A 14,395-nucleotide genomic window follows, 5' to 3' on the forward strand; every position below is an offset into this window, starting at 1 on the left:
TCTGCCACCTGTTATAAATGCAAAAAGATGCAAAAAAGAAGCATGGAAAGGATGATACAGAAATTTTGGTTTAGAAGGGTGTTATATTTACTTATTATCGTAAATGTATGTTATCATGATATTTAAGTGACAAATGTTACTTAATATTGAAATTAATTCCTGAAATGAAAAGATTTTTCCACAAAGCAAAACAACACCTGCCTGAAAAGCCTGAATAGCAAAATCTGAATCAAAAACAAGTTTATTCTGTGACCTTTCAGTATTTCTAAATGGAAAAGGAAATATTATTTTCAAAATGCAGGCACATTTTCTAGTGGCATCTTGAAAACTCCCTAAATATCATATGCCAAGGTCTCAATTTTGCATTAAAAAACTTTTACATAAATGTAAGGATTTTCTTTACAAAACATAAAACAGAATTACACTACAATCTAGAAATTAATGACAAAAGATGTTACACTGTCAAAGTTCCTGCCCTTAAGAGCTTTTACCATTTTATGAAAATACTGATGCAAAAAGGCAATGAGAGTGATCAAGATGAAATCATGATAGATTTCCAGCAACTGTCTTAACTGCAAGTTTTAAACATATAATTGAAGTAATCAAAACTGCATGCATTTAAAATGATAAATATTCCATTTTGTCCCTCTCTTGGCCATTGATTTTCTAAAAAACTCATTTTCCCCTTCTTAGAGGGCTTTCTAAAGAAAGCCTCTCTGCACACAGGTAATAGTGAAGTATTTTTCTCTTAAAACCTTAAAGTACTCATAAATAAAATAATGTTTACAGAATACATGAGACTGAGTAAGAAATCAAGACTCTAGAGGCATTTATAGTTCCTAATGATTGTCTCATGCTGGGGCCCTTTATAAGTCTAACAATAATAAACCTTTCATTATATATGCTGGATCATGTATTTATCTATACATACAGAATCTGCAAAGACATACACATAACTGACTAACATTAAAGGTAGTTACAGGCCAAATAATCTGTTAAGTAACCAGAAATACAACCAAATAACTGGAACCAAAGTGCGGCACAGACAAGAAGATTGGTCTTAGGCTGCTAACTTGTGAATTAAGTGTTTTCTGTTCAGTTCAAAAATTGCTTGTACATGGGGCTTGTATCAAATAATAAACTGGAAAGAAATTCTCTTGGCCTCAGTGACCTGCAGCAATTTCATTAGCCACATGAGGATTCTGAATATATTGTTGTTAATATCAAAGTTTAGAATTTTAGTAAGCATGTAGCCAGCAGGTACAAGAGGGACGTGACCCTTCCCCTCTGTATGGCCCTTGTACCTGTCCAGTTTTGGTCTTCTCATCACTATTATTCTGAAGTGAGTCTACACAAGGGTGACTAAGATGGTCAGGGGGCTGGGCTGGAGAACATGATATATAAGGACAGACTGAGAGCTCAGCCTGCACAGCTTGGAGTAGAAAAGGTTAAGAGGAAACTTTGTGGCTGAATGTAAGTAAGTAATGGGACAGTACAGAGCAGGTGGAGCACGGAATTTTCTCAGAGATGCACGATTACGGCTGATCTCATGTTTCCCAAGTTGGAACATGGGATATTCTGATTAATTATTAGCAATTCGTTTATCACAAGATAAACACTGCTACAGGTAGCCCAGAGAAGTTGTGGAAACACTGTGCTGTCCTTGGAGGTGCTCAATACTCCACTGCACATGGCCCTGAACAACCTGGTATCAAACTCCATGTCTTGGAGCACGGGCTTGGTCTAGGTGACATCTGGACATCCCTTTCAACCTAAATTACAATTCTATGATTCGGCTGTTGTACCGCCATCGACATTATAATGATTATCACAGCTACAAAGTTAAATAAACATCTCTCCCCTTTTTGGCATTTCCAAGTGGCACACTTCAAATATCCAGCAAAGTCTTGCTCCGTGCCCAGCTGAGAGAATTTTCCCTTTTATTCCTATATGACCTTTGTGCCTCCCACGTAACTGTTATTCTTGCTCTCCTGGTTCAGTTTCAAGTGTTCTGTGTCTGTTGGTGAGTTCAGTAACACATAATGTGCCTAAAGTCAAAATACTGCTTAGAAACTGACATTTGGGAAGCACTGCCAGTGCTCCATAACCTTCACTCCAGCAGATGGGAGCATCCTTCATTGTACTCTGCGTATTGTGGTGCCTTATTCTAGGGCAGAAAGTACATCATAAGGTAAAGCAACACTTCTGTCTGAAGTGTCTTTTTTTTTTTTTTTTCTCCTTTTGTGGGAAGTCTTTCATATCTGTGATGGTGTTAGGCCTTTTGCTCTGCACAGCATCCGATTTCAGAGGAATACAGAGGGATAATATCCTACAGTAGGTCTATGAAAACTTCTCTCTTCCAAACCAGTTTTTGCTGGTGGTGACTTGTGTATTGATCCTTCCCCTGTGATGTCCCATAGACTCGGTTCGTTTTCCCTGATGTACAGAATGTCCATTTACAAGCGGCAATACGCACCTCTGTTCAATGGCAGGAAACCATCATTGTCAATTCACAGCGCTTTTATCTGGTTTTGGGGCTCCCATCAGTGTTCACTGACATCCAGCACAGGTGACAGCTGGCCCTCGCCCTCCAAGAGGTGGAAGGGGAGCTGACCCCACATCAACTTATACAAGAGTAGGAGAGCTGAGGAGAACCAGGACGGGATTTGTCTCCAGCAATTCCTGTTCAAGCCCCAAACTCAGGGCTCCCACGTGAACTGCCTGTGCCCCCCACGCTGCCAGGCCCACCACGAACGGCACCCCCACAGCCGCTGGCTCATCCTCATTGCAGCTCCCCCGTCTGGGACTTCAGCAGCTGAATAATCACAGAATCTCAGAACGGGTCAGGCTGGAAGGCACCACAGAGGGGCATCTGGTCCAACCTCCCCGCTCCAGCAGGGTCACCCCGGAGCGCACGGCACAGGATTGCGTCCAGACGGTTCTTGAGTATCTCCAGAGAGGGAGACCCCACACCCTCTCTGGGCAACCTGTTCCAGTGCTCGCTCACCCGCACAGTAAAGAAATTCTTTCTCGTATTCGGGTGGAACTTCCTGTGCATCAGTGTCTGCCCGTTGCCTCTTGTCCTATTGCTTGGGGCCGCCGAGAAGAGCCAGGCTCCGTCCTCTGGGCTCCCCCGCTGCGGATCCCGGCAGACATCGCTCCTCACACACCGAACTTGCCCCCAGCGCGGCGATCCCGGATCCGTCCCGCGATCCCGGGCCCGGGCCCGGCCCCGCCGCCCCCTTGTTTACCCCCGGGGCCCCGCCCCCTGACGTCACCGGCGCCGGCCGTGACGTCACGGGGCGGGCGGTGCCCCGCGGGCGGCGGGTTGGGGGGGGGGCGCCCCCAAGATGGCGGACCAGATCCCGCTGCGCCCGGTGCCGCGCAGCGCCCAGCGCAGGGCGGCCTATTACAGCAGCGCCGCCGCCGCGCAGCGACACAGCAGGTACGGACAGCGCCGCCGCCGCCGCGCCTCACCCTCTCCCTCGCCTCGCCTCGCCTTCCCTCGTCCCCCGCGGCGGGCGGGGCGGTGCGCGCCCCTCGCCCAGCCCCGCTGCCCTGCGGGGCTCCGGCGCCGCCCGCTCCGCGGGGAGGGCGCGCAGGGGCGGCGGCGCCGCTGCGGAGCGGGGAGAGGGGGAGTGCCGGCAGCCCCTGGCTCCCGCAGGTTTTCCCCCCCGCCCCTGCCGGCCCGCAGTTCCCGTGTCCCGGCGGCGGGAGGATGCGCAGGGCCGCTCCCCGGGCGGCCTTGGCTCCCACCGGCCCCGCCGCCCGCAAACTCGCCGCGACCCGCGTCCCTTGCCGGGAGTTCACTTAGGAGCGGGATGCTCGCGGCGCGGGGAGCGGGGTGGGGGGGGACGCGAATTCGGGCGTCCTTAGTCAATACGATGCGGGCTCGTTGTTGGGTTGTTAGCACGGGAACCGTTCTTGCGTGTTAAAATAACTTAGGATTTCTTGGAATACAACGCTTAAGCAATTTGAGGGAGCTGGTTTAAAGGTCTCACATCAGATTAAGTTTTCAGGCAGAGACCGAACGTTTCTTTGCTTCCCATTATCCTGAGCAATTTCTGGGTACACTGTTGTGAGCAAGGAGAAACTTTGGTCCATAATCTTGGTATCTCCATTAGATAGCACTCTTATGGTAGAGGATATGATTATAGTAACTTTTTTGAGTTTTTTTTCCTCTTCTCTTGGTTTTCCTAGGGCACTGGCTGTGGATACAAGGACTGGAGGGAGCAGTTGTAGGATCTGAAGTAAATGGACTTATTAAAACAGAATAGTTGGTGCTGTTGTTCTAGTCCAAATAAATCTGGTTCATTATGAATAAAATGTATTTATTTTTTTGTCATAATGGAATAACTAACAAAAAATGTAGCTTCAAACAGTGCAAAATAGGTTAGGCTTAAATTACTTTGTCTTGTTTCTTAAACTAGATAAAAAATATTTTTTCAATGAGCATTCATGAGCTTGTAGGACAGACTGCCCTAGCTGGAGTCTGCTCCATCTCACTAATACTCGAATGTCCAACAATTTGTAGTGGGTTTATCCTCTGTTTTGGGGTAGGGCAGCATCATTATCACTATCCCCATACCTTAGAGAAACGAAGCAGGGAAAGTGCTTGCTGAAATTTGTTTCTTAGTAGATATTGTGCTTGGAAAAAAAGAGGAGGACTGTTTGGCAAAACCTCAGTCCAGAGCGTGAGAGGTACTGGGGACTCTGTTGTAGGTTAACCAGGAGTGTTTTGGTGACTTGAAAAATGCTGTGGATGTGATGGGTTGAGTCCATAAGTCATAGATACAGAGGTTCATTGAAGGTATGTTTGCAAGCAGTGATTGCATTTCTTTATACAACCTGTTTAATCAGGGCTTTGTAAGCAGATTTGGCAAGCTGTAAGGTCTAGCAAGGAACCACCAATTCTGTATCTTCCCCTCTATCTTGTTTGATCGACATCACCCTCCAAAGATTGTGGATTACATTCCATCCAGTTGAGATTACATCTTTAGAGTTATGGTGTTTCATCGTCTGTGTTTCTCAAGTGCAGGTGATCTGTATTTAACTTACTGATCCTCCATACAAATGATTGTTTATGATTTTCATTACTTTTGTTCAACTTCTTGCAGGTTTAAAAACTTTTAAAAATTGACAGGCTCACTTATTATGTTTATTTTTTATCACTCGATTAGTAAATTGCCCTTCTGAGCTCTGAGAATTAGAATACATATACCAACCTCTTCACTTGCTTTAATTGGTCATGTGTTTCTTAGTGAGAGTTGAGTAAGTTGGTCATTCTCCTTCAAGAATACCTTCCCCTGGATTTGTGAGACCACTTGTTGTGTACTTTGGAAGGTGTTCCCTGTAACAAAAACATGTAAATGCTTGTGTAGATTCTACCGCTATTTTGTGTAGAGTCAAAAGGGAAATATGGCAGTGCAGATAGTCAAATTACAACTTGTAAGTCTTATAACTCTAAGCTTGTAATTGAACTACAGCTTCTTTGTCTTTATGAATGGTTCATCCTGCTTTTCTAATCTTTATCTTCAGCACAGACGCTGAAGAAGCCTTGCGTTCATGTGGAAACTGCAGCAAAGGTCCTGATGCTGCAGATACTTCAAAGAGTGTTGAAGTCACTGAGGTCTCTGATACTCAAAGAGTTATCATGTGCACGTGTGCTTGATGATTTTGCCTAAAGGGTATAATGCATATCTCTGAAGATGTCTAGAAACAAACACCGATAAAAATATACTAGAATTGGTATCTCAGGTTTAATCCAGGGTCACCTTAAATGTGCGCTGAGGCTTAAAATGCTTGTTCTCGTATGTTAGACTTGTATTTGTCATCATCAGCCCCCTGGAGTAGTCAACTGCTAAACACAGGAAGGAAGTTAACTGTGCTGTGCCTGTGTTGTCATGTGAGCTGGATGGAAGGGAAACAAGAAGCCTGCTGGAATTTTGAAGCTGATAAGGAGTTGAGCAGTAGTCAGCCCTCATTCATCCATAAGCAAAATACCTGACTTGTTCAGGTGTTCTGCACTTCCTGCTGACAGTGTATGCTTGTATTTGGCCTGGTGTTGGGACTCCTGAGCTGGTATCAGAAAATCCTGTCTTGCCAGCTGTCTCCTACATGACATATATTTAGTTGCACTCCAGGTATTTACAAAGGTGATGTCATGAAGAACACCCAGTCACTGGAAGGAAACCTCTTGCGTGATTATTCATGGTGTGGGCCACAGTAGTGTATTTATGAGTGACATAACCACATATATTTGGTTGTGGTAGGGCAAGTTATGGAACAGATAGATTGCTGTTTCTTGTCTCTGCAGTTTGCTCACTGATAGAGCAACTCTGGTTTAAGGCAACTGACTATACTGTTATTTTTGAATTCTTATTCTTTTATGTCGTTAGTGAGTAAGAAAATTACACAAGAGGGAAAAAAGAACAACATAATGGGTAAATGGAGGGTACTTGTTGCTTAACAACTGGTGAATTGTAGCTTATTTCATGTGAAGTATATATGATAGAAAAAATGCAATCTCTCCCAGACAAAATGGAATGGAAGTCTGCAGAACTTGAAGTTTGATGAGAATTCACATGCTTCCCTGATACTCTAAAAATATTAAACCAGTTTTTGTAGTACATAGAAAATATGATGATTTCATGTCACAATACTGTTCTAATACTTTTAAAATGCTTTAAATGAAAGCTGTTCCCAGCAATCCTTGTGGTTATAATTTTCAGGGTGTTTGGCTCAGTTGCACAGTGAACCACCAAAAAAGACACATACCAATGTCAACAGGTAACACTCAATGCATATACAGTAATTCTGTGGGTTTAATTCCTGACATAGTCTGACATGAGCTTTTAAATAGTTTCATTCCTGCGACCTACTTCCAGTTTTGTTAGAAATATGTGTTCTAGTTCTAAACTACAATGTGATTTTCATAGTGTAGATGTTATTCTTTATATGCCAGTGGCAAGTGATATGCCAGGTTTTTGATATTTCATGTTTAATAATTAAGACCAAGTAATTGAAAATATTATTTGGTGAGACCATGTAAGAATCAGAGTTGATAGTACCTAACATCTCTTGTAGAATGGCGTTCATGGAAAGGCCGTAACTTACTTTGCTCTAACTGTGGGTCTGAAAAGCCTGGCCAAATGTCTATAATTGTTAAAAGTTCCAGAGGTTGATATGAATCAGAAGAGTTTACCCCTTGAGTGGGTTGTATGTAGTGATACTTGGTATTTCTTTGGTTTTCGAAAGTGTTGCTAGTCTCTTTCCTTGCCTACTTCTGAATATTTAGAGCAAAAGTTGTTACAATATCTGTGCAGAGTTCTACAGGTTTCAACTTCATCTTCTCCCCACACACCTGTTAATGGAATGATCCTCCGTATTTCATCCTGAAAATGAGCTTGAAAATGATGGATGAAGCTGAATGACTGACAATATTGACATTCATTTGAATTTTAATATAGCTTCTGTGATAAAGCATTCTGAAGATGGAACCAAATTTACTTTTGAACATCTGTGTCTTAAAACTGCTGTTGCAAAGTGACAGTAATTTCTTCAAACATCTGTTGTTTGACCAGAAGCAATAACTTGTTTAGTCCAGGAACATAAACTGTAAATGCCTGTTACTTTTTTTTTTTTTTTTTTTTTTTTTTTTTTTTAGTAGAAATAGTGTTGTTAACGCTATCTGTCCTGCTGCTCTGGATGTGGTCACAGAAGCTCCTGACAGCTGAGCAGCTGTGGGAGTGTGGGGGAGTGGGTACTGCTTGTTAATTGTCTCTGTGTGTGCTGGCACACCTGCACTTGCTTGTGGACAAAGCTCATAACATCATCCTGGTTCCTGTGGTGCTTTGTTTAAATCAGAACCCTTGTCTTGTGTTGGTTTTCCTCCGTGACCTACATGCAGGAGTGGCACCTAAGTGGGCACACCGTTACAGATCAGTTCTAACCTACTCTCTGTAGGACAGAAATCTTTGTTGGAGGTAGCGACTCAAAGTGAGACGTATCAGTTGGTACTGTCATCCAGAAATTGCAGTTATTGCAAGTTCCGTTGGTATCTGCTAGAAATGTCATGAGCTCTGAACAACTACGGATGGTATTGCTGGTGTTTTAGGCTACAGCTGCTGATATATAGGTGTTGAAGTGTATTGGAAATGACAACACATTAAAACACAGAGCTGTACATTCATGCTGCTATATTCAAGTGTTCACTTGAATACACCTCCATCTTTAGCGTAAGGAGGAAAGGATCAAACGTGGTGTAAAGAAATCTCATTAGAATAATAGGAGAGTTATCTGTACTGTTATGCCATTGTTACAGAGTAGATCGATCATTAATGTCCTTTTGTACTTTTTCCAGGAGAACTCTTGCTCCTCTATTTTTATAGACTTCACCTGAAATTTAAAGTGTTTCTCTCTTTTGCAAAGTGAAACTTGATTTCATTAAAAAAAAAAAAAAAAAAGTCAAAATTGATCTAATTGTCTTGAAGGATATACTGCCCTTTGTCATTAGCCTTTCCTGGATTGTGGTTTTGGACAGAGATTCACCACTGGTGTTTAGAACTATGTCACTGCATGACTTTTAGGCTTATTCTGAGATGCTATCTCTTAATTCTGGTTCTTCCAACAGGGTTGTTTGTGTGTCAGCTTTATATTTGGGATGCTGTATTTGCATAACAGTGATTGGATCTATGTTTTCAAGACTCAAGTTATGAAGTACCACTAGTTTTTAGAGCAAGAAGTTAACAGTGATTTTTAAATTTTTTTCTAACTTTCTTCTCAATGCACATTTTATGCCCATTGTCCACATATTCACATTCCTGAACTGTGTTTTGCTTTCTTTGCCAGAGACTTTATCCATTGGTTAATACTACTTGTTGGGACTGGCACCTGATTTAGGATAGCTGCAGGTTCTGAGATTTCTGCCTGGGACAAAGATCAAAGTCGTTTGATCTATAAGTTTTGAAAAATAGTCTTGTTAAGGTTTTCAGAGCTTTTTCTGCAGTATGCATTGTTAGATGCTGTGGCTTTAGCTTTTCAGAGCAAAATTGAATGATTTAGTGATGCAGAAACCCTATTACATGCATATAGAGCTGCTCGTTTTAGCAACTGTTAGTATTTTTACAAACAATGACACTTTCATTGGTGATACCTGAGAAGTAGTTTGTAATACTTTGTCTGCAGACACAAATTTTGATGACATAGGAACTTCAAGTGATTTTAGTGAAAAAGGGGTTTTTAATTGCAGTTCTTTTACTTAACATTACTTAGAACTGTGTATTTGGAAAAAGTTGTCCTTATGTTTTTCTCTTCACTGCTAATACTCTTTCACACCAAGATAGGTTTGTAGACAGTCATATTTTTTAGCATGGTTATTCTTACAGTAATTATCCTGATCTGACATGTTTTAATCATTAGGAAAAAAAAAAAAAAAAAAAAAAAGTTTGAGAACTTCAAGGTACTATTGCAGATGATGCTGTTGTTTGCAGTGAGGACACGTGACTGCCTGTGCCACAGAATAAACTTTGTAATGTATTTCTAAGGTTGGTCATGTTTAAGCTATTATTTTTGCATGCCTTCCTGGTTTGTATCTATAGTATCTAAACACAGTGATTTGTATTGCTTGGGCAGGCATTTGGATTGCTAAGAACAGGGAGAGAAAACAATTGATTGGGCTACAATGTCAATAACAATACCCAGTGACAGTGATAAAATGGCCCCGTTGTTCTAATCAATGACATACCCTACTAATTAAAAATAGGGTTCTAGTGAATGTAGATGATGTTTCCTCAGGTCCTGCTGTGTATTTAGGTATTTCTGGTTCCTATTTGTTAAATACAGAGACTCACTCATCTTGTCATGGGTTGAAAAAGATCTTGTGTTAGGTAAGCAAAGAGGAGTAAAGAAAGGTGCCTTTTTCATGAAGGCGTCGTTACACAGATCTTCTCAATTTGCTTCTTCTATATATTGTTCTGGTAAAGAAAGTGTGACATAGCATTCAGAGTATTTGGGTTTTGTAGGTGTCTGGTGGAACCTGTAGTTTTAGTATCTGTTTTAAACAATTTCTGAGAAGCTACTGATGAAAGGGAGCTGCCTTGGTAATAACTTTGTATTCTGCTTTTAGACCTTTATCTCAACAAATATTAGGATTTTACCTTTTGTTCTTCGTGGCAGAAGATGCCAGTTTTTTTTTGTTTGTTTGTTTTGTTTTGTTTTGTTTTGTTTTGTTTTTTAGTGATGGTAGTAGTTCACAAATGCTGCCTTATGGTTTTCCAGACTATCTCTCTGTATAATTTAGGGGCTGGAGGGGTGATGATTTATTTAGTCTTATTGCAGAATTTGGACTTATCTCAGTGACACAGTCGGTAATAAACTTGCCTGCATACAGTAGAAGTACTTTTTCCTTCTATTTTGGATGGATAAAATGCACTATGATGACAGTTGTCGTACTAGATTTTTAAATATTCTGTTATGCAAGGACACAAAAGCAAAATTATCCATTGAAACTGGATATAAATGTTCAGCTCCACAAATATTCAACTTTCTTAATAGTTCTTTGTTTGGTTTTTTGTTTGTTTTGTTTTGTAGGGTTTTGTTTGTTTGTTTGTTTTTTGTTTTGGGGGGTGGTAGTGTGTTTTGAGGTTTTTTTTGTGTGTGTGTTGTTTTTTTTTTAATAACTGTTGGAATACTGTGGTTACTGTTGTCTTCTGTGTAGAGATCTCTGACACACCTGTCTCTGATAATGCATGTAAATTTGCAATAGGATTATTTTGTGTATGACTGTGTATTTTTTTTAGGCCAGGACTTGCATTCAGAGACTACTCAAATAATGCTGATTAGGGCTGTGCACTTCTGTTAGAGGCTCAGCTAAAGCTGAAAAGGGACAAATAGTGTCAAGCTCTAATCAATCCTAAAAACTTCAGAATAGCTTTTCTGTGTTTTGTAGGAAGAGTTTAAAGGAAATTCTTTAAATTTCATGCACTTAGCCTTAGAAGACTTTTCCACTTTCAACTGCTGTTGAAATCTAGGAACTGCATGATTGCTTTGTAGTTTACTAGAATTTACAGCTGTGTAAAGTGTAAAGGTGTTTCAAATTAGAGGAAAAATGTAACTCCCATTTTTTAGAAATGCAGAAGAATATTTGAGGAAAATAAGTATTTGTAATTGGATTTTTCTTGGATAGGTTCTAGCAAAGCAATCTGTTTTATGGAGACACTGGTTATGTGAATAAGAGGGGCAGTAATATGAAAATACCTTGTATACTTGTAAACATGGTTATGGATGAATGTGCCTTTCTTAGTAAAATTTCTACTGTTGTGCTTTCCTGGGAATTTTAATTTTTTTATTTAGGGCATGATCTGAGCAGTTTTGTCAGTGATATAGGCAGCCTGCAGCAGTTTTTGATTTGGTGGTTTGTCCTCTAAGTCTTCGTATATGCATATCTGTCCCTTTCTTCATTATTTCTCCTACTGCATCTCTTAAATTTGGCAGATTCATCCTTTATCCTCGTACTGGTAAAGTGTTCACATAGGTTAATGCTTGGAAGAATTACTGGAGATAGAGCAGGATATGGATGAGATAGATTGTGCAGCTTACTCTGTGCCTTCCTCTGCTCATGACCAGAAGCAAAGGGAGCCCTGTGGCTGCCGCAGTCACTCAGCCAGATCATCAGCACTTGGTGTGATGAGACACAGTCACAGCAGTGGATGGGGGTAGCTCACCTGCCAGGAACTGGTCTTTTTCAGATTTTCTGCTCAGATAGAACTTCTTCCACTGCTGCCTCTCTTCCATGCTACTGTGCATCCCACAGCCATCTCCTCTGTGCAACACTTGTGTAGACTCGTGGCCACACTTTCATTTTTCCTTCCACACTAGCTTTGAGAAATACTGCATGAGCTTTGTTTTACCTTCTTGTGAATTGTGGTGTATAGCACAATTGATAGGTGACAAGGAATCAGTATTTATGCAGTATCTGACACAGTGCTTATATTTCTCTCTCAGTCTTTTAAGCAGGCAGATAAAAAACCTCTTCATAGATGCTGCTCCTGCATTTGTCAAGTGAGTAAAACCAGAGAAGTGCGCAATCACGTTTGCCCTGTGCCTGGCACCTTCATGCTGCACCCTGGAACACTGCTCTTTTAGAGTAATGGAAAGCTGGCAGAAAATACAGAAATTATTACGGATCTAAATAAGTAGCCAAATTAGAATTAAATGAATTAAAATGGTTTCCATTAGCAGTTGTGGTACGTATGGAACTTTGCAGCCACATCTACTCTGGCAAACAGCCATCAAAGTGAAATGATGCAGGCACATGCGACTTGAGGCATCGTTTTCACAGCAGATATTTATATCAAAATTTCATTTGAAAGTATTTATTGTACATGGTTTCCTTTCAGTTAAATCTGTTAAATGAAATTCCTAATAACAGTCAGATTTTGTTGAAAGTTGTTTAATATTAATGTTCCTTTTTCCTTAGGAAACCATTATTTTTTCAAGATATTTTCATCATACCTGATTTAGTAGCAGTCATGCTGAGAGTTTTGATGTCTTCACTCTAGCTTCTTTATTCATGTTGCTTTCAGTGCTTCCCTATTTTAATACTGGTTTCTAGGATTATACTTAATTGATTTGTCACTCAGGGAAAATCAGCACTTCAAGCAATTAAGTGCAGAAAAATACAAGGTAACAAAGACACAAAGATTTTTGTCCTCATCCTAGTTATGAAAAATCCATTATTCATTATCTTACTGTTTTTAAATACTGAAGTACAATTTTCTAACACAATAGCAAAATTGCTTTTGAAACAGAATAAATTGCTTGCCACTTCAGAAGCTGCATTTTGAAGTCAGGATTACCAAACATGATGGTGCTTATGCTCATTATCTTCACTGCTTGGTGAAGCTCTGTATTTAAGAGTGCAAACCTAGATACCGATTGTGGAAAAAACCTTGGTTTTAATATAATGGTAAACAAACCTTAAGGAAATTATGATTAGGACATCAATGTACTCTGAAAATATGATCACATTTACAAAGTAGATTTAAATATTATGTGTATCTGTGAATGTGTTTCTCAGTCAAGTCTCTCCCATGATTCTCTTGCATTAGCATGTTCCTTCAAAAGCCATTTAACCATGTTTGCTGTGTTACCTATGTATATAAGGAATATTATTTTCCAGATCATAAACTGGTTAACTTTGTATGGAAGAAAAAGGCATTTGTTACTTTGTGGTGTGTTGCTGTACACTCCAGTACATCTCGTACACTGTGATTTCACTGGATGATGTTACAAATACACCATTAATTGGATCTTCAAGAGCAAAACACAATGCAACAGAAACTCTGTATCAAAAGTGTGATAATGTAATTTGCAAATTTAACTAGGAGAGATTATAAAAGCATTGAACAGGAGTCTGTTTAAATGTAGGCCTGTCTTATTGGAAGTCTTAGCATAAAGTAAGGTCTTAAGTTTTTTTCTAAGCAGTGGTTTTATTGCCTAGCGTTAATCTAGTCTGAGAGTAATCCATATAATTTAGTATAATATGCACGTTAACCTGTGTTTTGTGAAGTTTTTGTATAAAGTTTTTTCCTAATGACCATTGATAATAATAGTAAGGGAAAATATATTGCTAGATTGTCATATTACACTAAACATCAGATGCAGCTTTTTGCAAACAACATTGTGAAGACCAAGTTTTTCATGTTTGTCTTAATTTTTTTTTTTTTTTAATGGGTACAGGTAGTAATAATTCTGAAAGCATTTTCCATGCCCTATTTTCACATAATTAACTTTCTGGGAACTTGTAACTATTAGCAGTTACACAGCTTTGTTAGTTTGAAACTTTGATTTGATTTACCCCAGTGTGGTTTTGCTTTTGCATCCTCTGCAATAGATGAGGATTTCTTGTCACAAGGTCTAATGTACTTGAGGTTCCAGTACTCAGTTGACTTGCAGCTGGGGGTGGGAGGTGTTTATTTATTATTATTATTATTCCTAGTTATGCATTGTTTTGTAATCTGGTCTTAATACATTGTTAACATCCCTTAATGACGTACCATACCATATTATTCCAAGGAGGTGCAGAAATCAGCCAAAGAAAAGAGGGAGTGGCTAGCTAATGACTTGTTAATTAGTAGTGGGTTTGGGTTTCCTTATTAGAGCTTCCTTCTTAACTGTATCAATACCGATTTATTATATAGCCAGGGTAAAGTATGTGGTGTACTTTGTCAGTAGAAATCTAATAATTACAATTCAATCCCTCCCTTCGTTTCCTGGCATCCAAAAAGATTAGTAACTGCTTTAATATATATGTCTTTATACAATAGGGCTCAACACAGAAAATATAGGGGAAAAGGTTTCAGATTTTTGTATTAAATATATAGTGAGTTGAAAA

General features: G+C 40.0%; 1 protein-coding gene across 4 annotated transcripts in view; it reads left to right on the forward strand.

The window, feature by feature from the left end:
* Positions 1-3,326: 3,326 nt before the first annotated feature.
* Positions 3,327-14,395, forward strand: part of ATP9B (ATPase phospholipid transporting 9B (putative)) — a 158,455-nt gene continuing 147,386 nt past the window's right edge. For all 4 annotated transcript variants that reach the window (XM_027886517.1, XM_027886519.1, XM_027886520.1 and 1 more), the window contains exon 1: positions 3,327-3,445. In XM_027886517.1, coding sequence (XP_027742318.1) covers positions 3,351-3,445 — 95 coding nt within the window. In that variant the 5' untranslated portion in view covers positions 3,327-3,350. The remainder of the gene's footprint in view (positions 3,446-14,395) is intronic.

This window comes from Empidonax traillii, unplaced genomic scaffold, assembly GCF_003031625.1.
Source record: "Empidonax traillii isolate 1590-97213 ecotype Southwest subspecies unplaced genomic scaffold, ASM303162v1 scaffold189:size1549363, whole genome shotgun sequence".
Lineage (NCBI taxonomy): Eukaryota > Metazoa > Chordata > Aves > Passeriformes > Tyrannidae > Empidonax > Empidonax traillii.